Source organism: Miscanthus floridulus, chromosome 2 (genome assembly GCF_019320115.1).
Source record: "Miscanthus floridulus cultivar M001 chromosome 2, ASM1932011v1, whole genome shotgun sequence".
In the NCBI taxonomy this organism is placed as follows: domain Eukaryota; kingdom Viridiplantae; phylum Streptophyta; class Magnoliopsida; order Poales; family Poaceae; genus Miscanthus; species Miscanthus floridulus.
The window spans coordinates 130,118,708-130,138,801 of record NC_089581.1 but is presented as its reverse complement, the minus strand read 5'-3'; the positions used below and the strand labels follow the sequence as shown (position 1 = coordinate 130,138,801).

The 20,094-nt window shown below is 39.5% G+C and overlaps 2 protein-coding genes across 4 annotated transcripts; both read right to left on the bottom strand.

Moving 5' to 3' along the window:
* Positions 1–8,125: 8,125 nt before the first annotated feature.
* Positions 8,126–12,577, bottom strand: LOC136539671 (serine carboxypeptidase 1-like). Its single transcript, XM_066531634.1, has 8 exons — positions 11,433–12,577; positions 11,066–11,173; positions 10,462–10,736; positions 10,134–10,382; positions 9,910–10,028; positions 9,011–9,112; positions 8,814–8,919; positions 8,126–8,512 (listed from the first exon to the last, which is right to left on the bottom strand). Exons 1-8 carry the CDS (start codon positions 11,818–11,820, stop codon positions 8,372–8,374), a joined length of 1,488 nt encoding a protein of 495 aa, XP_066387731.1. The 5' UTR covers positions 11,821–12,577; the 3' UTR covers positions 8,126–8,371.
* A 1,786-nt stretch (positions 12,578–14,363) lies between these two features.
* Positions 14,364–18,836, bottom strand: LOC136539669 (serine carboxypeptidase 1-like). 3 transcript variants are annotated; one of them, XM_066531633.1, is made up of 9 exons: positions 18,392–18,474; positions 16,953–17,194; positions 16,389–16,493; positions 16,040–16,314; positions 15,551–15,799; positions 15,366–15,484; positions 15,173–15,271; positions 14,581–14,689; positions 14,364–14,501 (listed from the first exon to the last, which is right to left on the bottom strand). In XM_066531633.1, exons 2-9 carry the CDS (start codon positions 16,966–16,968, stop codon positions 14,364–14,366), a joined length of 1,110 nt encoding a protein of 369 aa, XP_066387730.1. In that variant the 5' UTR covers positions 16,969–17,194; positions 18,392–18,474. The 3 variants fall into 3 exon arrangements, with proteins under 3 accessions (XP_066387730.1, XP_066387728.1, XP_066387729.1); XM_066531631.1 differs by lacking the exon at positions 16,953–17,194 and having other exon boundaries at positions 18,392–18,836; XM_066531632.1 differs by lacking the exon at positions 16,953–17,194 and having other exon boundaries at positions 14,370–14,501; positions 14,586–14,689; positions 18,392–18,836.
* Between the last annotated feature and the right edge of the window lie 1,258 nt (positions 18,837–20,094).

Genomic DNA, 20,094 nt, shown 5'->3' with positions numbered 1-20,094 from the left:
CTCTTAGACTTTGGGAATCAGTGGATCTGCTCTCCAATCGAGTTTTGCTGCCTTTTCTCTCAAGTTTTGATGGTGGAAATCAAGGATTGCTTAGGAGCTTGAAGGAGCAACAATGGAGGAGAGAGAGGTGAGCTTTGGTCTGTTCAGTTTCGAACTGAACCGTTGGAGAAGAAGGCTCTCTATTGTGGGCCGGCCCAAATGGTATTTATACCTCTTGGGTCCCAACGATCGTTTATGGGCGGCACTGCCGCCCTCATAGGGCGTTGAGCATCTAGTTGCACAGTTGACCAACTGTACTAGAATCCCTCTTTATAGTACGGCTTTCCCTAAACTCAAATTCAAAGCATAAAAGAATGTAAATGCCTTTGAGCTGGTTGCCACTTCATTTGGCAATTGAGAACTTCTATTATCGAATATGTTTTCCTCATTCTCATTATACCTTGATTATGTGACTTGAACCATTTCCATACATATGAGTTCACCTTCATGGTTTCAAGTCACTTCTACTAATGATTTGATCCTCAACACAATATGACCCCTCATAGCTTGATTAGTACCTCGACTCAATGCAAGTACTCTCTTCTTTACCTTAGCCATGGTACCTCGGTCGCGATGGCCCTTCATCTTCGCTTAGTACCTCGAAGCCCTTTCCTTGCTATCTTCACCCTATCAAGCCATACTTAAGTCATATTATATTAAGCATCCATTGAAAACCATTTCTTCAATATTTTGATCATTGCTTGAATATTTTCTAGATATAAATGTTGAGATCAATCAAGCTTCAGTTTGTCTCACATAGAGACATACATGGATCAACATCAATATGGTCAAGCTAATTCACAATTCCTTATTCCCTTCTCATTTTGGCTTGACATTCCAATTGATCTTTCATATATTCATCCATGTAAGCAAACCAATGTAGAGACCGACTTATATCCACTATATATTGTCATTTACCAAGTATGTTTACTTTCACATGATGCTATGATATCCCACAACACAAAAGCCATTTCATTGATTCCATTTGCATTGTTGTCTTTTGCTTGAACTAGATTGCTTCCAAAAACTTTCAATATAACAATACACAATTTGGCATTCACTTTAACACAATGTGGCATATCATCAAGTTTGCCTACTAGTTGAACCTTGTATATACTTGTTAATACACAACCCACAAGTATGTGTAATAGACTCAATTTCCTGTTCAACACTTAGCAAACGTATTAGACCTTTAATTGTGTTGTCATTCAATTTACCAAAACCCACTAAAGGGCTAGATGCACTTACACCGCGCGGCTGCGCGGTGGCGACGGCTACTGCTCGCCCACACGCCTACGGAGCACGGCAAGCAGCCAGCGGCAGCGCGGACTCGTGTCAGTAGGGGAGGCCAGCAGTGGGCAGCTGAGAAAGATGTGGAGAAGAAGATGGAGAAGGAAGGAGGAAGAAGCTAACTAATGGGGTCCACACGTTAGTGACATGTAAAGAGAGGAAGGTGGAAGGGTAGTTTTGTACATACGAAAATACAATGACACTGTGTATACCTGTAGGTGGGCTTATGTCCTTCCCAAGCGTATACCATGGCGTATTTCAAACAATCGATGAATTGTAATGATAACATTCAGAATAGGTGAATAGTAATAGTATTTTCTCAAAGTTGCAAAATTGTAATGGTACCACTTCAAAAACCCTATGATTTGCTCGTCCTGCTTGCTACCATCACACGAAATTTTGAACAATTTTCCCTCTTTTTAGGGATTTCAGGTTAAAAATTAATAATGGGCACTAAGCACAAATTTTCAGTTGAACCTGGAATGTCTGACATTATAAAAAAGAAGTCGAGGAATATAGCGGTACAAGTACCACTTCATCCAAAAATAAAAGCGCATCTAGGTTTCAAGAGAACAACTTGTACATGAGAAAAATGACACTGCTACTCTTATAAAAGGATTCAGTAAAATCATTAGTATAAGTAGTGCTGCACAAGCGACGGGGAAGCCTCTAGAGTCTCCATGATCCCTTTTTCATTTTTATTCCTTAACAAATGTTTATTTATTGCTACACGCACATGATCTCTATATTACTTTTATTTGGGATAAAATTTGAATTCTACATATACTTTTATTTTGGGACAGAAGAAGTACATACAAAAGGGGTTGTTTTTGGCAAGCTGATCGTTTGATGCATCCTAGAGCATATCCAGTAGTTTTCTAAAAGGAATTAGTAACTGTTATAAAAAAAAGAATTCGTAATCAAAATGGATTTTTTATATTACTAAAAAGTAGGATGCATATTTTTTATATTTTTCAACTATTTTTAATATCTTGTTCCTAAAAAGAAAGAAAAAAATTATTAGGGATATTTCTAAATCACCTCAATCACTTGTATATTTTTTCCTCTTATATATTTGCATTGGAACTGTCCAAACCACTCAAGCTATAGGGAGCGCATGGCAGCGATTTTTTTCTTCTCAAATGTGGGTAGATTGGAACCTAGAAATTGGAGGGACATTTTTCTAGTATCAATATTTTTAGCTGAATTAAACTGCTGTAAAAACGGTTATTGCTACAGAACATACGTCTAGAATCTTAAAAAAATCGCACGCTCTGCTCCGCTCGCTCCAGCATAGCAACTAGCCCAACAGGCCTGTCTACTCCATCTATACTGAGACAGCCGACAAAAATCCCCAACTCCTTACTTCCCTCACCGCGCCGTTCGCCCGTCCCAAGCCGCCTCGCGGCGCCCCCTCCCCCATCTCGCATCGAGCCACGCCAAGTCTATGGCCACGCCGTGCACCATCCCCCGCTACGCCCACTCCGCCTCGTCGCGCTGTGCCTCGTCCCTTGCGGCGTCGAGGTGCCACAAACGCTGTCGTTCCCCACCAGGAGGGCATGGTCGTTATCGACGTCGACGCTGCCGCGACGCTCGACCTCAGCTCGCGATATCACGAAATCTGGAGTGGCCAGATCCGGAGCGGGCTTCTCTAGCTTATCTTGCGCTCTCTTTCTTCCTCGCATGTTGCAAAGCATGTTGCAAGAGTATGTTTTAAGTGTTTCAGGTGTTTCATATTCATGTTGCGAGTGTTTCATGTGGATGTTGCAAAAGTAGATTGTTGATGGTCATTAACATCAATCATAAACCGTTAACATAACTTATATAAATGCATAAAAATGATCACCAATATAGGTTTAGGGGTTTAAACTAATAAATTCCATAAGTTTTGGTGAATCTGTGTTTTCAGCAGGGTTTATTCAGAAAACCAGAAAGATGGGCCCAAACATCAGACTTAATCGCGCATAACCGTGGCGTAAACAACTCTAGAAGGTTCCAGAGGACACCACATCGAAGAACACTACGAGAAGCTTCCAGGTGCCACCTATCAACCTCTGCCTCGCTATGTCGGTTCTCCACCGCCTTAAAGATTTTATCTACACCGTTTATTCAAGTCAGTTTGATCAGAGGATCCAGAATTGACACTACCCCCTATATATACAGCCCTATACCCCTCTCCCTAGAGACATCCTAAAACCCTAATTCATATCTCTCATTGAGATCAACACACATCAGGAGGATTAGGTCTAAAACTCTCCAATATAGTAGATTAGTAACTCAGGAGTGAGGGTTAAGTTGGGCTCATCCTCATGTTCTGGATCTAGTCTTCAGGCTTGGTAAAGCTTTGTATCTTCACTTCTACATCTTGTAAGACTTATTATCAATTCATCATATTCCTATCTACATGGCTATGCATACTCTGAATATACATCTTGCTTAGTTAAGTTTATCTTTACTTTTGTGTGCGGGTTCATAGATCGCTTAGCCTGCTATTTTATCAATTGGGCTAAGTAGCCGAGCCTCGTGTAAGCATGATGCTTATACGATGCTCTGTCTATGAGTGCACCATGTTCCCTGGTTGTGTGGTAGCAACAGGAGGTTACAGCCCCGTCTATCCTGTGTAGTCCACTCCGAATTGAGCATGTTCTTAAATTATAGAACCGTAGTCGCGTTAGTAGAGTTATCTTTTGTGGATGCTCTACTGTCTAAGCGGCGTCCCGAAGTGTACAAAAGTAGAGTTAGTCTTAGCTATAGTTAGGTATATATACTTTGATCCTGTAATAAGAATATCATAGGAATCAACCTCACACTTTGTTCTTTTGAGTTAACTAGTTTGTATTATCTTAGTGATCTATCCCTTCAGTGTCATTATGCTTAATTCCTATCAATACATTTACCCCTTACTCTAGCTATGCTGGTATGTTGACTGATAGATATTTCTTTATTACTCAATAAGTCTTTACTCTATTATTTTCTTGTGGTAAAATATAAATAACGATACCTGAAATACTCCCGGTAAAATACTACAATGGTATTCTGTGCGCTTGCGGAATCCTTCGTATTCTATTTACGTTAATAAATACCAATATAGATCGGGATATTGCATATGTTATAATGGCTATACACATATGTTGCAAGCATCTGTTCCAAATATTTCAGCTGTTTGAGATGGATGTTGCATGTGTTTATCTGGGTGTTGCATATGTTTCACACTTATGTTACAGTGTTTTATCCTAATGTTGCATATGTGTTCACACATATGTTGCAAGTGTTTTCCTCTAGATGTTCCATATGTTTTGTAATGGTTACATACGTGTTTCCCTCGTGTTTCAGACTTATGTTGCAAGTGTTTCAACTATTTTTGGACGTATGTTACAAATGTTTTCTCTAGATGTTGTAAAAGTAGATCTGATGTTGCACATGTTGAAGTAGGCCCCATCTGTAAGCAACTACAACTGCTGAGCTTGCCTGCATTGCGTGGGTGTGGAGGGGGAGCCAGTGGCAGCGTGGGAAAACGTGCAAGTACAGATTGAGACGGAGTGAGTGCGGGACATGGAGCAGCTAGACCCCACATGAAGACGTCTGGAATCCTATTTGTTTCGCTGAAATTTGGCTTAGGCTTACGAGAGGTAGTTAAGCAAACAGTAGAGGATAAATCATGCAAGGACGTGATTGGTTCCCGCGTGACTCGCTGGCCGCATGCAGGGTTTGTCCGGCTACAGCCCTGGGCTCAAATTTCATGGTTACACACTTGCCTGGAGCTTGCCTTCATAGCGTTTGGTTGCAACCCTGAAAAGGTGACTCGACTAGGCAATAGCGATCCACCCAGGGCATATGAAAACGAACGCCTGGCTCCAGGACGCTTGTTGCCTGGGCTGATGGCCATGATTACACGCTAAGGAAAATGCTGCTGTTGCATCATAGTCTTTCTATAGTTTCTTTATTCACGTGAAATCAAGCAAATGACCACCCATGATTATAAGCTAAAACGTGTTTCTTTTTTTTTCTTTTGTCATTTTAATTTAAATCACTTATACAATTATTATTATTGCAAATATTTATTTTTATAAGTATATAAATATTTATTTTAATATTATAAAGGTGAGAAAAGGTAAATATACAAAAAGTTAGTGTTCAACTAATCATATATCATGATAGTAAGCAGATTATTGTTTTGTTTTTATCTACATCAGTGTTTCCAGACACAGGCTTCCAACCAAACGAACTATCATCTATTTACCTCACTAAGTAGTTTCTATCAAATTTTCAGACAACTTTCAGATAACACTTTTTGCCAAGCAATCATGGAGGCCTTCAACCAAACAGGCCCGCAGAGCCTGGCTCCAAAGAAATGCAAGTCAAGAGATCAGGTGCAGCAGCAGACAACCAAATAACTGATATGCTCATCCTATGTATGTTTATTTAGTTAAACAAACATCAGCGTCTTTGCATACAGTAGGACTGTCGTGACTTGACTTGCTGATAGGAGCGAGCCAGGCTCTCCTCATCATCAAACCAATCACTCTGTAAGTATTTACATTATGGAATTTTGAGTTTCATTCAAGCTTTATGCAAAGAGAAACAAAAGAGGAGAAGTCAACATATGGATAATTGCAGATTGCAAGTCGGAAAATAGTTGCATTCACCCTTCTTTCTTGAATGATTTTTTATGCACATTTAGATGTGCTACCAAACAGAACTTAGAAGGGACTTCCTTGATTCTATTTGCAACACTACATAGTTTATGTCCACATTTTGAATCTTCACAAAGTGGATTTCAAAATTTAATTTAAACAATCCATGACGTGTGGTTGGTCAGTTTCTAGTACTTTACTAAATCTGTAGGTTTTTTTTTGTTGAGGAAACTAAATCTGTAGATGAGCAGCCAAGGCCGGTTGCAGCTACCATGATCTAGAGGCCTTCTCTAGCAGCAAGGCCCAATATATAGGTGCCCACGTGTTGCAACATATCTGTCATCTGTGTGATTATGTTCCTACTCTCCCATCATTTTATTTGTCGTAATGTTGTTGTTTTTTTTTCTAAAAGGGTAGTAATGTAGTTGAGTCCCGAGAAGGCTACTTGCCGTCAAGATCCGCCATGGCCTCCCAACTCCCAAGCCGTGACATTGGTAACATTCTCAGCTCTTTTATTGAATCGAGTTCTTTAACTGTTCCTCATTGCATTTGTTATAAAACTAGACTTAACATGGGAGTAGTATGAATCTTACTTCAGAGTTCATGCTGGGTTCAAATCAATATATCCATGCCCCATGTGATTCCTGAAAGATTACTCAATTATTTTGGTAGTCCATAGAGTGCTCCTATAATTTGACGCAACAATATGTATACCAAATCAGTATCTATGGCGATCATTCATTACTTAATGTATCCCAGCAACACGCAGGAAATCCCATTGTATCTAGATATATAGGACGTGTTTGGTCCACAACGATCACACCACACCAACTTTTTGTAGCACAAAACTCTGCCACAGTTGTGGCGTTGATTTTTGGTGCCTCAGCTGGGCGTGACGGTTTGTTACTGGTCGTCAAACTCATCTATAATAAAATCAATATATCTAAAAAAACCAACATATCTTTGTTGATTTATACTTTTTCTTAAAATGTACTAGAGTATAGGTTTGTATTTATTTTATTTTGACGGAGGGAGTATATAAAAAACTCACCCTCAGATCCCAGGGGAATTTCCTGTGTGTCATTAAAAAAGATCGCAATGCTCTGTGTGTTTTTGAAAAAGTTCAGTGGTCTTTAGCGCCATTGCTTCAACTTTTTCATGCCCTCCATGTCACTTGCGTCAGTTTAGACTCTAACGTTGTCAAACTGCAGGTGTGAAAAGACGAAAATACCCTTAAGTCTAAATATGTCATTAATTTTTTTTGAGCACCTTAATGACTTCAAATGAAAAAACAAAAAACTAGAAAGTTGTAGATCTTGTCGAGATCTATAATTTTTATATAAAAATTATTTTTATTTAATTTCGTAAAAAAATAATATGATTTTTCTAAGATATATTAATTATATCAAATCATATTTTTTTACGAAATTAAATAAAAATAATTTTTATATGAAAATTATAGATCTCGATGAGATCTACAACTTTCTAGTTTTAATTTTTTTCATTTAAAGTTATTAAGATGCTTAAAAAATTAATGACATATTTACACTTAAGGGTATTTTCGTCTTTTTACATCTGCAGTTTGACGGCGTTAGAGCCCCAATTGACGAAAGTGGTATGGACGGCACAAAAAAGTTAGAGCAGTAGCGCTAAAGACCACTAAACTTTTTAAAAGGTACATATGACATTGTGATCATTTTTTTAATGGCACACATGAATTGTCTCCGGATCCAAATGGCGGGCCGAAGCTATACCAAAATGCCCCTAACGGTGCCCCGGAGTTCCGGACCCCGGTCAACAGGCGAGACGGGGGGGGGTCGGCGATGCGCCGTTCCGCGGTCGCCACTCCTCGTCCTCCGTCGCGGTCTCGTACCGTGCCCGTTCTGCACTTCTGCTGCCGCAACCCGTTCTCCGAGGTTCGCTCCTCCCTCCTCCTTCACCCACTCTCGCAGACTCGCAGTGCGACCTGACTCCGAGATCTCACCCAGCCCTTCGCCTTCTCTGCTTCGGTGCTTCCCCACTTCGTTTGAGGAACCCCTTCTCTATTCTGAAGTTCTGAATCCCCGCCCTCCTTTTTTTTCCCTTTGATGCGCGGATACCTGGATGTCAATCCAGGCTCAATGATGGCGCTAGCGACATTGTTCAGTTTTGGGTACAAATAATTCAACATGCTTAAGACCTGTTCAGGATTTGGTACTAGAACTTATTTTCTTGTGCTAGAGACAAACCAGAGTTGCACTCCAAACAATCAGAGCAGAATTACATAATTCTCTGTGCAAGCAGGGAAGTTGAACTAAAGGCGAACTACAAGTGTAGTATATACTAGGGCCTCATGGACTGCCTATGATTCCATTGGCTGTGGAAGATACTGAGTAAATGACATTCGTAAACCCTGCTAGCTTAATGGATCAGTGTGGAGGGAGTTTCCCTTCGAGGAATGACGAGAATAGTGCCAATGCCCTGCGAGGCTGGTAGTATGGCACCATGTGCCCAGCTCCTCTGACCGTTGCGAAGACCAACCCTTTATACCCAATGACGTAGCCAGCAACCTGCCGATTAATGCAAAAATAGGAAAAATGTTGTTATTTGTCCACATCTATTGCTAGATGGAATAATGCATTTATGATGTTTCGACATGCACACTCTTTTGCAGCAATTGCATGCCAGCTATAACCAATTTATGTTAATTGCGTGCGCATAACCAATTTATCTTCAAACATGATGAATGCTGATATTCAATCTTTTGTTTTTGCTCTTTATAGGAAACACATACACAACTTGATCCAAAGGATTCCGTTGACATGAATGCTTATATTCAATCTTTCATCTGATGAATGCTGGGCTATGTACCTCATTGTTGATGCGCCATGGACGCCAAGATGCTTCTATAGGAAGCCCAAGATTGTCCAGCACATATTGTGTTGAAATGAATGAACACACTGCATCCATATCACCACTGGTACACAATGGCATAGTTTAAGTCATGTTCATATGATGTAGCACACTGAGTTAGGTATTTTGACACACATAAATCTGAACATATGTACCTGTACAGCCATATTCTGGTGCCACTTGAAATGAGTTTCTTTATTGATGGCAGCATTGTCTCCGGTGAATCTTTCCAATCCCAATTATCATATACATGCTGACTGCTTGACGGAAACATAGAAATTAATCATAAATAAACATGTTGTACTGTTGACTTCCCCCCGGTGTTAATTGCTAATCTAGTAAGAGGTTTACTTGAGGCTGAACAAATTCTCAACAATTAAAGTTTTATACATGAATGAGTATGCGACACGCGCTAGGGGCATATTCGCATTTGATAGAAACCATCAAGGATGAATCAGCATACATGCATTTCAGTGCATACTCAATCGTGTAGATATGCAGTGCATGCGACCCAAGCCCCTAGGGGTGCCTTTGGGTTAAATATCCTATAATTTCAAATAGTTGACTGCTGGTCGGTCAGAATATAGGCTTGAGAATACAAGGGTTTGTGTTGTAAGGGTTCTTGCGCCCTTTTCTTTGTAATACAAACTACAAAGGTACGCAGCCCTCTGTCGTGTTTGAGAAAACAAAAGAATATAAGCTTGAGAATCATTTGACATTGTGCCCCTTTTAGTGTTGACTTACTAATACCTTTTTGAATACACCATTTTGTGCTAATGGAATAATTATCAGGAACTGTGGTTCACATACTCTTTGATGGTTGGCTGGAAGAGGCTGTTGATACCTTTTTAGAATCAATGCTATTGTGAAGTGAGTGATGGAAGATACATAAGCATTCTGTATATAAGAAATTGTTTGTACATAAAGCACCTACCTTTTCAGATTGCTTTAGGAAACCAACACCAGATTGCTAATAGGGTCACACAAGAGGTATGGTCTGAAAGTGCACATAAATTGGAGGGAAATATGATATTCAGATATTCAATTTACATACCTACAGTCCATCCATGGGTAGCCTAACCCTGTTGTGTTTGCATGGAGTGTCCTTTGGACCTCAGGACGATTTAGGTAAGAGGAGACATAGTGGTTTGTGCATGGATCACCAAACAGTAACTGAAATAGTAAGCAAAAGTTTTAGTATACCAAAAATTCATATAGAAATGGAAGTTACAACATCTGTCAATCTGTGATGTGAAATTTATGTCTGGTGTTGTATACCGAGTCACTTGATTTAGAAGGGTTTGAGGCATCGTGGCATATTGGTGCATAGATGTCATAGTCATCAACATCTCCTTTTTCCTGGATAGCTAAGTTCATGGCATTTAGACAGTCTTTAGTGTATGTCCCATTAAAGCCGCACTTATCCTTGATGGCTGTATAAGCTTTTCCAGAAATCATAGCATGCATCCAATAGTAGTCATATGTTGCTCTTAGATTCAAATTATCATCCAAGTCCGCATTTCCAATCTGTTGAAGTTTACAGTGTTACCATGATGAGAAATTTACCAAATTATAAGTTTCAAATCAGTTAAGACTGAAAACTTACCGCAACACCTTTAAGCTTGACACTAGTTACATTGGTTGCTCTATTCTTAGAAACAATCAGATTAGCAAGCTCTGGTATATAGTGACCTGCGTAGCTCTCACCAGTTATGAAGAAATCACGGTCCCGATACTCAGGAAATTTCTCCAGCCAAGTAACAAGAAAGGTATATGCATCATCTGTTGTTCTTTGGTCACCAGTGTTATAATAATCGGATGTAGTGTTTGAATATGAGTATCCAACACCAGCTGGGATCTCGATGAACAACATGTTGGCCACTGCATTCATGAATGAACAATGGAATATCAGTATGGGTGTTAATCCAACTAACTTTTTTACTCCCTTTGTTTGAAATTATAGTTTACTTTAGTTTTGTCCTAAGCTTTAGTTGTGACCAAGTTTATAGAAAAAATGTATCGACATCAATAGTATTAAATTATTTCATTAAATTTCCATAAAATATGTCTTGGTAGTGCATTTATTTGAACATGTAGATGTTAATATATTTTCTAAAAACTTGATCAAAGTTAGAACAAAGCTAAAGTGAACTATAATTTGGAGCGGAGGAAGTAACTATTAATCAAGTGAAGTTTAAAGCGGATTTTACCTCTGTTCCATGCGTGCTTTTTCTTGTACAGTGTCTTGTTGTCACTATGGACAGAGAAAGGTCCAAGTTCAAGCATGGCCCCAGATCCAAAGGATGAACAGCCAGGCCCTGCAGATACAGTAAGTGTTTCATCTTATTCTTTTCAAACTAGGTGTCTTGCTGTAGCATTGCAAACATGAATGATGTATGTTCGAGAATTATGTACATGTTTTTTCCAGTTGTTTGTTGACCCTCATTATAGCAAGTAAATAGATCTAAAAAGAATTATAACAGCATGTTGAAGGAATAACTCTACAGGACATATGAGCTGCCCCTGTTTATGCAGTAAAATTTGCTACAAATTGCGATGAACACAGCTAGCACATACCTCCATTCAGCCATAGGACAAGCGGTTTGTCTGAAGGATCTTGAGGAGCCTCAACAAAATAGTAGAACAAAGCCCTTCCAGCCTTTGCATCCACCGTCACATATCCTGCATATTGGTCAAACTCTGCTACCCCTGTTTGCCCTGGCATACGTACAATCTTATCCTGCTCCCGTTGATTGTTTGTTGAGCCTCTATGCACTGAGGGACTGGTTCCATTCTTGGGAGTTGAATCTTGTTTTCCTTGAACATATTTCCTGGATATTTTCAATTGATTGAACTCAAGAGGCTGGTTGGCCTGGTTTCTAGTGTCTGTGTTTGCAACACTGAAGTAGAACAAGGACCAAAGTATCAGGAGGCCTCTTTTCATCTTGATAGGATGCGTGTGCATGGGTGTTTGGTGTCTTGGGCTAGGTTGCCATTGGTCAATCTTTATTTATAGAGGGGACATTCTGTTTGCAGTACCGTTGAAGAGTCCTCCAAGTCCAATGAAACCATAATATGATTGATTCTTTGACTTTTTCCGTGCAAGTTGGACTTAAAGCTCTTAATATTCCATTTCATTTGGCATCTATATTTGTAATGGCATTGACATTCATTTAAAATTCTTAGTTTCTTTTGGGGACCGTGACCTAACAAAAGTCAGCAAAATTCCTAGAAAGGTACAATAGCTATCTCTGGCTCAATTATATCACTATATGGGAAATAAAAGGAAAAGGTATGCAAATCAGATTGAGGGTGCCTCATCCATGGCAACATTGATTAAGTGTACTGTGTGAATCTTGATCTTTTGACTTTATTTTGCTACCTCCTCATAAGCTTCTTGTTTACTCAATTGTTTTCTGCCAAGATTCCCAGACATCTTTACTTTGATGTGCTTTCCTTCTGTGGTCTGTAGTCCAAACAAAGGGGTTGCACTTGCATCCGTTGCTTCTTCTGACTGCCCTTTAACAGGAGTGCTGTAAACTGTAAAAGCACATTTGAAGAAAAAACCATTTGATAATCCAGCGACCCCTGAGAGCTGGGTGAGGTTATTATCCTAGAGACATTTGTTGTTCCTAGTTTCTGTGTGCTTTGACTTGTTGTTCTATTAATTCAGGCTCTACTCTTGTTGATAAAAAGCTGTGGAATTTAATTAGGATTCATGATTCTTTTATACTCCTGGTTTCAATTGGTTTAGGTGAAGCTAATCACAATGATGTTGCAACAAATTGCTAAGTCAAGTAAACATGTTGATACCCACTACTCAGAGGTGAGTTGTTGATAGCATCTGGTTAGCGCCATTCACTGTATTGAAGCATCGGCAGTTGACATCTTGTCATTTCCATTTCAATGAGCTTTTAAATGTTGCTTCCTTCTCATACATATCTTGGAAAGAATTATTTGATCGACCTTCCAAGTATGTGCGCACATTCCATTTTGTTCTTGTGGTGTGGCTTTCAAGCAACCTGCCTTTTCATCTGAAACTTTCTTGCAGAAAAAGAAGATTCCAAACTTGAGCTGTGAGCATAGAATAGCTATTTTCACCAAACTGCCATTGACTGTTGACAATAGCCCCTATTCTTCAGGAAAAGGGAACCTGAAAAAATAAAATGTTTTAGGAAAGGGATAGTCTCCTGGTGTCATTTTTCTTTCTGGCTGTGTCCAAATTCATAACATTGCTATGCTTAAATCCGTGTGGGCATCATATAACCATTGTGTTGGCGCATTTCAATCGTTCTTTCTTTTTTTTCCAGTTGGTGGTCATGCACTGAGTGGACCCACTCTTTTTGGACTTAGAGTTGAAAAACGAGTTGATGGAACAGGAAGAATCAACTTTAGAAGGGAATCCCCCTTTCTAGTAGTGCACATATGCAAAATACCTTCCAAGACAACACATATTGTCAAAGAGAAGTGAGCAAGAGGAAGGAAGATGTAAATAGAGCAAGGCTACCAAGGCAGCAAGGACAATTTCCCCCTGTTGGTATTCTGGTCCCTTATGAGTTCAGATGCTTACAATTACGAATAAAGAAAAACTCATATAGTCAAGTCAAGTTTAACTCTGAAAAAAAATGAAAATCATCCTCCAGTGGCCATGCAAAAAGGATTCCCCAACACCAATAGGAGCAAAGTCAACTATTTCTTTTTTGGTCCGTTTGACTTCTGTAGGTTGCAGATTGGGAAGGAACCTGCCCATACTTTTCTTGAGCAAACCAAGGCGCCCTCTGCTGTTTGATTGCTTGATGGACGTCTTGGATGAAGAGTTAGATGTTAGAGAATCATCTTGTGGTCCGTTGAAACATACAGCAGTGAGGGAGACCTTAGTGCACCACGTATAAGAATTAAGAAGCTAGTCGCTCTTATTCAAAAGTATGTCGTTTCTGAATTCCTGTAGGTCAAACTTTTTAACTGTGACTATCATGACTAATCACTAAAGTACTTACATAATGTTTAAATATCTTTATTTGAAATGCCATATTTCAAAAGAAATTGTTAGTTGATCTCACATTGTAGATCGTGTCATTGCCCTAAACTTCATTTCTTTGAATTGAAGGGAATATTTAGCTTATGCCGGTAATGCTTGTTTAATGATAATTGTACATTTTTAGCTACTTTGTTCTCCTTGATAAAGTCTGCATTTCATCCAACTAAAATTGATTGGAACCACACGAGAAACATCCACAAACGTACACCTTCCATATATCCTGGAAGCATAATTTTGTTGTTTTTAGTGAAACTCAAAACAAGTCTGTATCTGCCACAAAAAATGCAACCATTTCGATACAAGTATTTCATCAGAATTGTTTAGGTTGGACTTTTTGTAGAAATCGGATGATTCGGTTCTTTGTAATAATCTCAATGGAAGCAAGTATACTATGTTTTTTCTGCAAACCCTAGTCTATCTTTCATTGTTAGAAACAACAAAAGAGTAGAGGCTTGTAAAGTTTCAATCACTCAGGGTGGCAAGTTCCCATTCAGGAATGACGAGAACAAGGTGAGCGCTCTTTGGGGTTGGTAGGTAGGAACCATATGTCCAGCTCCTCGGACTGTTGCAAATATCAGACCTTTGTACTCAACAACATAGCCTCCAACCTGCCATCTCATAAAGAAACAACTTCAGAATCTTATATGGCAATAAATTGTTATACTATATCGTTTAGTTTGTTCATACCTCACCATCATCAGAATACCATGCCCGCCATGATGAATTTATCTTCAGCCCCAGGATGTCTAATGAATACAGCGTTGAAGTTACTGGGCAAACGGCATCGATATCACCACTGAAAGATAAAATAGATCATTTCTTAGTAGGGTGGTTTAAGCAGACATAGAGATTAAATAAACATTTAGAATGTTTGCTTGAAGGGAATTGTTCCAGGCTTATTTTTTGGATTTCAATCAAAGTTTGAACCGATCCTAAGGATTTGGATCCAAATGACCCGTATCCAAACAGGCACTTCGTAATGCTTGTGGACTTACCTATACAGCAATGTGCTAACTCCACTTGAAATTAATTGCTGAATAGATGGTAACATAGAGACTTGGACATCTATCCAATTATATATATAAAGAACAGGAACAGGAACAGGAACAGGAACAGGAACAGAGCAGAGAAAAAACCCAGAAAAAGGGAGGAAAAGAAAACAAAAGGGAAGCTAAGAAGACAAACAAGATGGAACCTAGCCATTCACTAATAACAGGGAGATAACTCTTCTTTGATGATGCATAAATCCATGCTTAAACTTTAATGCTTGTGGACTTACCTATACAGCCATGTGCTAACTCCACTTGAAATTAATTGCTGAATAGATGGTAGCATAGAGACTTGGGCATCTTTCCAATTTTCAGGAGAAATGATATTACTGGTGCTCAGAAAGAATACAGAACTTGGTTAACTGACTTAAGGCTAAGTTTTATTAAGAAATACTTGCAAGAACATCAGCTATGTTGTTTCACCTGCAATCCGACCATGGTTGCTTCAATCTTGTGGTGTTAGCATGAAGTGCTCTCTGCACCTCTTGGCGGTTCAGATATGATCGCATATAGTAACTGGCACAGGGGTCATTGTTGGTTACCTGCAACACTATACTGTGAGTTAGGGAGAAGTTGAACTTGTTTAAAATCTCTGAGAACACTTATACCGAGGCATGCTGCTTTTGGGGATCAGAAGCATCCCAGCAGAACGATGCATAGATGTTAGATTCATCGATAAGGCCCTTCTCATTGTTTGCGGCTTCTATCGCGGTTCTACAGAGTCCTGTGTATGTTCCATTAAAGCCGCAATTTTCCTGGACTGCGGTGTGAGTTTCTTTGGAGATCATAGCATGTGTCCAGTAGTAATCGATGATTGCTCTTGTGTTTGTGTCATCATCCAGGTATGCATTCCCAATCTGTTCCAACAAGTAAATGCTTAGAATGTAATATGGTATACACTGACTCAATATCCTTTGAAGCATTACAAGGTACTCCCTCCGTTCCAAATTATAAGTCGCTTTGACTTTTTTGATACATCAATTTTGCTATGCATCTAGATAAAACGTAATACATAGCAAATTCTATGTACCAAAAAAGTCAAAGCGACTTATAATTTGGAACGGAGGGAGTACTAAATGTTATTGTCCAAAACTTACAGCAACTCCTTTGAGATTGATCATAGTGGTGTTCATGATTTTGTTATTTGACAGAATAGTGTTGGCGAGCTGTGGTATGTAGTGGCCACCATAACTTTCACCAGTTAAAAAGAAGCTGTGGCCCTTGTACTCTGGGAACCTCTCAAGCCAATTGATGAGGAAAGTATATGCATCTGCTGCAGTGCTCCTGTCACCAGTGTTATTGTAATCTGATGTTCTGTTCGAGTATGAGAAGCCAACACCAGCAGGGCTCTCAAGGAAGAGCATGTTTGCCACTGCCATTGAGAAATGATCAGTAACACAGAGGTATTATAAGTGTAATTGTCATAAATAACTGCAATCAAGATACCATTGTTCCATGCATATTTGTTTTTGGACAGTGTCTTGTTATCTCTGTTGACGAAGAATGGCCCAATTTCATGCATAGCTCCTCCCAGAGAAGAGCAACCAGGCCCTGAAATTTCACAGTAACTCTTTTTTAGTTGTAAAGAATATCTCGCAATAAAATTGTCAGCCATATGTTTTTTCAGGGACATATTTGCTAAATATGCTAAGGGAAGGATAACTTGTGATTACTTAAGACCAGCAGCCAAGGAGCTCAAGTATGAAATATACATACTAATGAAGTAATTCTTAGCATTTAGTGTGACAGATGTATTACAGATAAAACCCTCTGTTATCCAATTAGGAAGAGTAATCCTCAACCTTCCACTTTAGGCAAGCAGCACAGAAATATGACCTGGATATCTTAGCGTTTACATAAAAACATAAAGCAGAGGGAAAGGGATGCTAAGGAGAGTGCCACCAGGACCAGATCAAGTTTAGATGGACAGATATTTGGTTGCCCTAGCTTTAGAAAGATTTCATCCACTTTGCACTCCCATTCGATGTGCGTCATCTTTTCTCCTCCTACCTGATGCCTCTGCCATCTCTCTGAGCCACCATTGGAGATCTCAGAATATCACCTCCTCTCTCTGTTCTAATCTTGCATGTTTCCTGCTTACCTTCCTCCTTTCCTCTACTTCTGACTCCTCCCTCTCCTTCCTTGCGTCCCCATGCTGCTTCCCTATTCCACCCACTCCATCCCCTTGTCTCCATCTCATGTCGCCTCGGCATGTCACCATTGTCATTGACTTGTTGTCCCCTCCCATGCCGCTGGAAGGGAAAATGTATGTAATCAAAAGAAAACTTTGACAAAACTTCACTGTTTTTCGGTATGCTTATTTATTCTTCAACAGAAGCAAGATGTTAAAAATATTATAGATTAGCCTACCTTATCATACTGAAATGTGTAAATGGTTTTCTCACTTACTGATTCGATTTCATAATTTGATTAATTGGAAGCTTTCTATAGTTGAGTAGTTGAGATGTTGAGAACTAGTTCATCAGGCTTGGTACTAGGAACTGTCAAATTTTACCATGGACACAACCTTCCTTGATAACTTCCTTTTAATCAAACTTCCCTTGTATCATTTCCTACAGATGAAAGGATTATAGTTCATCCGTACTATTCTTCAACTATTTAAAATACCTTTTTATCCTCTCCATTTTGCCATGCCACATTATCCTTATCAGTGATATCAGATGATGAAAAGTATGTTCCAATATATTACTGTGCAATTCAGTTATCAGAAAACAGAAAAAGAAAGAAGATGCTTATGATTGAACAATGACTTTGAGTTTATGCAGGGATTGAAAAGCATGCATTGAACAATACAGAACTTCAAGTTACTGAACACAAGAATGGCAATGAAGGTTTCGGGCTGTTGTTATTTTGATACCAAATTAGTTATGCGTACTAAATCAATTGAGGTTTTACTGGTTGGGAGTCAGGACAGTCTTAAAATTAAAGCCTGTTGTGCGGCGTCAAGGATTGGTTTGCTCAACAAAGTATCTACTTTGAGCATCGTACTTACTACTTAGGTCAGTTGGCCTAACAATCTGTAGAGTTAATAGCCAGCTCCTTTTCCATTTCAACATGTTAAGGTTGATACTAGGTATGATAGATTGTCAGCTTCTGTTGTCCTTTGTATCCCTCTTTGGTCAAGCAACTAACGCAATCAACAATGAGTTCTTCCAATAAATGGCTGTGGATGTTTTGTATTTGCTAGGCCACTAGCAGGAGAGAAAAAAAAACTACTATCTGGCGCTGATCTGTAGTAAGTTCCAACTGTTTTTCAATGTTGAACCTTGAAACCATGCTTGAATCAAATGGATGGTCAGGGCAACTATCTTCCAATCCCTTTTAGGTAAGACTAACAAGATCAAATAAAACAGCAGGCAAGCAGAGTATAGAAGAAAGGCAAAAATAAACCACATACCACATAACAATTGGTTAGTCGGCTTCCTTACCTCCATTGAGCCACAGGACCAATGGCTTGGTAGATGGATCTTCAGCGGCCTCTGCAAAGTAGTAAAAGAGGGCCTTCCCAGATGTTGCATCAACCGTGACATAGCCGGCATACTGATCAAAGGCGGCCTTCTCTGTCTGCCCAGGAAGCTCACTGATCTTATCAGCCTTCTTCAACCCATCTTGCAGACCCACATATATTGGACGATCCATGCTCCAACTCGTAAGCATTTCATTGTCTAGACGATCATGTTGCATCTCCATTCTTGACCTTGAAAACTCCTGCAATCGGCAAGCCTCATCAGCAAGTGATATTTGTGCGAGCACAAGGCTGAACAATTGGATGACAAATGCATCTCTTCTGATCTTGGAGACCAAAGGAGAACAACGCCTATGACAAGAATTGGACATTGCTGATGCTGTTTGTTTGGCCTACTCTGGATGGGTCACAAGGTTCTTATATAGAGGGGACCATATATGATATTTGTCCCGTTGGGTTCTTTGATTAGAAATAGATACACTGGAATACTGGATCATGCCAAGGATATGACTAAATAACAACCATGAGGCAATAAATGATTCTTGAATGGACATAGGTACAAATATGTAGTGTCTTGATTGTTTAAATCTTGTGTTCCAAAATTTAATACCTTGCTCGATTAGTTGGGTTCATCCAGTGGTAAAATTAAGGTGTATTATATAAAAATATAACATATAAAACGTCGGTTTGCCTGTGAGTTGCAACGTGAGTTATCAGGGAATACTTCGGTACTCTGAACTTTATTGGGATGTGAACGGTGCGGCATCTGTTGCATCCAAACACAAGTGGGAACGAGGAGTTTGTGCACGGAGCACTGAATTTTGCATGTAACTGTATTGGCCTTGTTCGGCTGACTTTGACTCTGGCTTTCCGCTTCTTTTTTCATCCGGAACAGTGTTTTTTTCTCATAAAATTTCATCATAAACAGTTAAGAGTATTTCCTAGCACTTAAACTTCTCTATTCATATATTTTGCAGTATCGGTCAAGCAAGAAGTGACCATACATGGCGACTGAAATGACGGGAATCTGTATTGTTAATTAAAGAGCACATAAATCATAAGAGAGATTGGCCATGCATCAGCATCAGGTATCTTGTTCTATTCTTTTCTCCCCCTCGTTCTGGCTCCACAGATTTAAAGAGACATATCGTCCATTCTTGCGGCTATTGTAGGATAAAAGATGCTTCATTCTGTGTCTCGGTGTATAGAGTAAACACCAACGAGTAAATTTATATTATTGCGCGTCTGGTCCGGATGATATGCTAAGAAGACACAAGGTTTATATTGGTTCGGACAGAATGTCTCTATATCCAGTTCGTGGCTGCTGCTGGTGTTACTAACACTGAAAAGTTCGTAGTACGGGTTACAAACGGACGAGAGAGGGACAGATCCCAAGTCTCTAGTGGAAAGAACGAATCTCTAGTGGAAAGAATGAATGGACGCCGAGAGCTCAGTCATTGCTCAGCTATGTGTTTGAGATTCGATGCTAATGGTTCTGCTGTGATGCGGTGTGATGTGCGATGTGGTGAACCGATGCCTTTTAGTGGGACGTCATGCTTTTTCTTTTATAGGCCAAGGGAAAGCACATGTTACAAAATGGGAGAAAAATAAGAGAACAAGAGGTGAACGAAGTCCTTTAGGGTCGTCGGCCTTTCTTTTCCTATG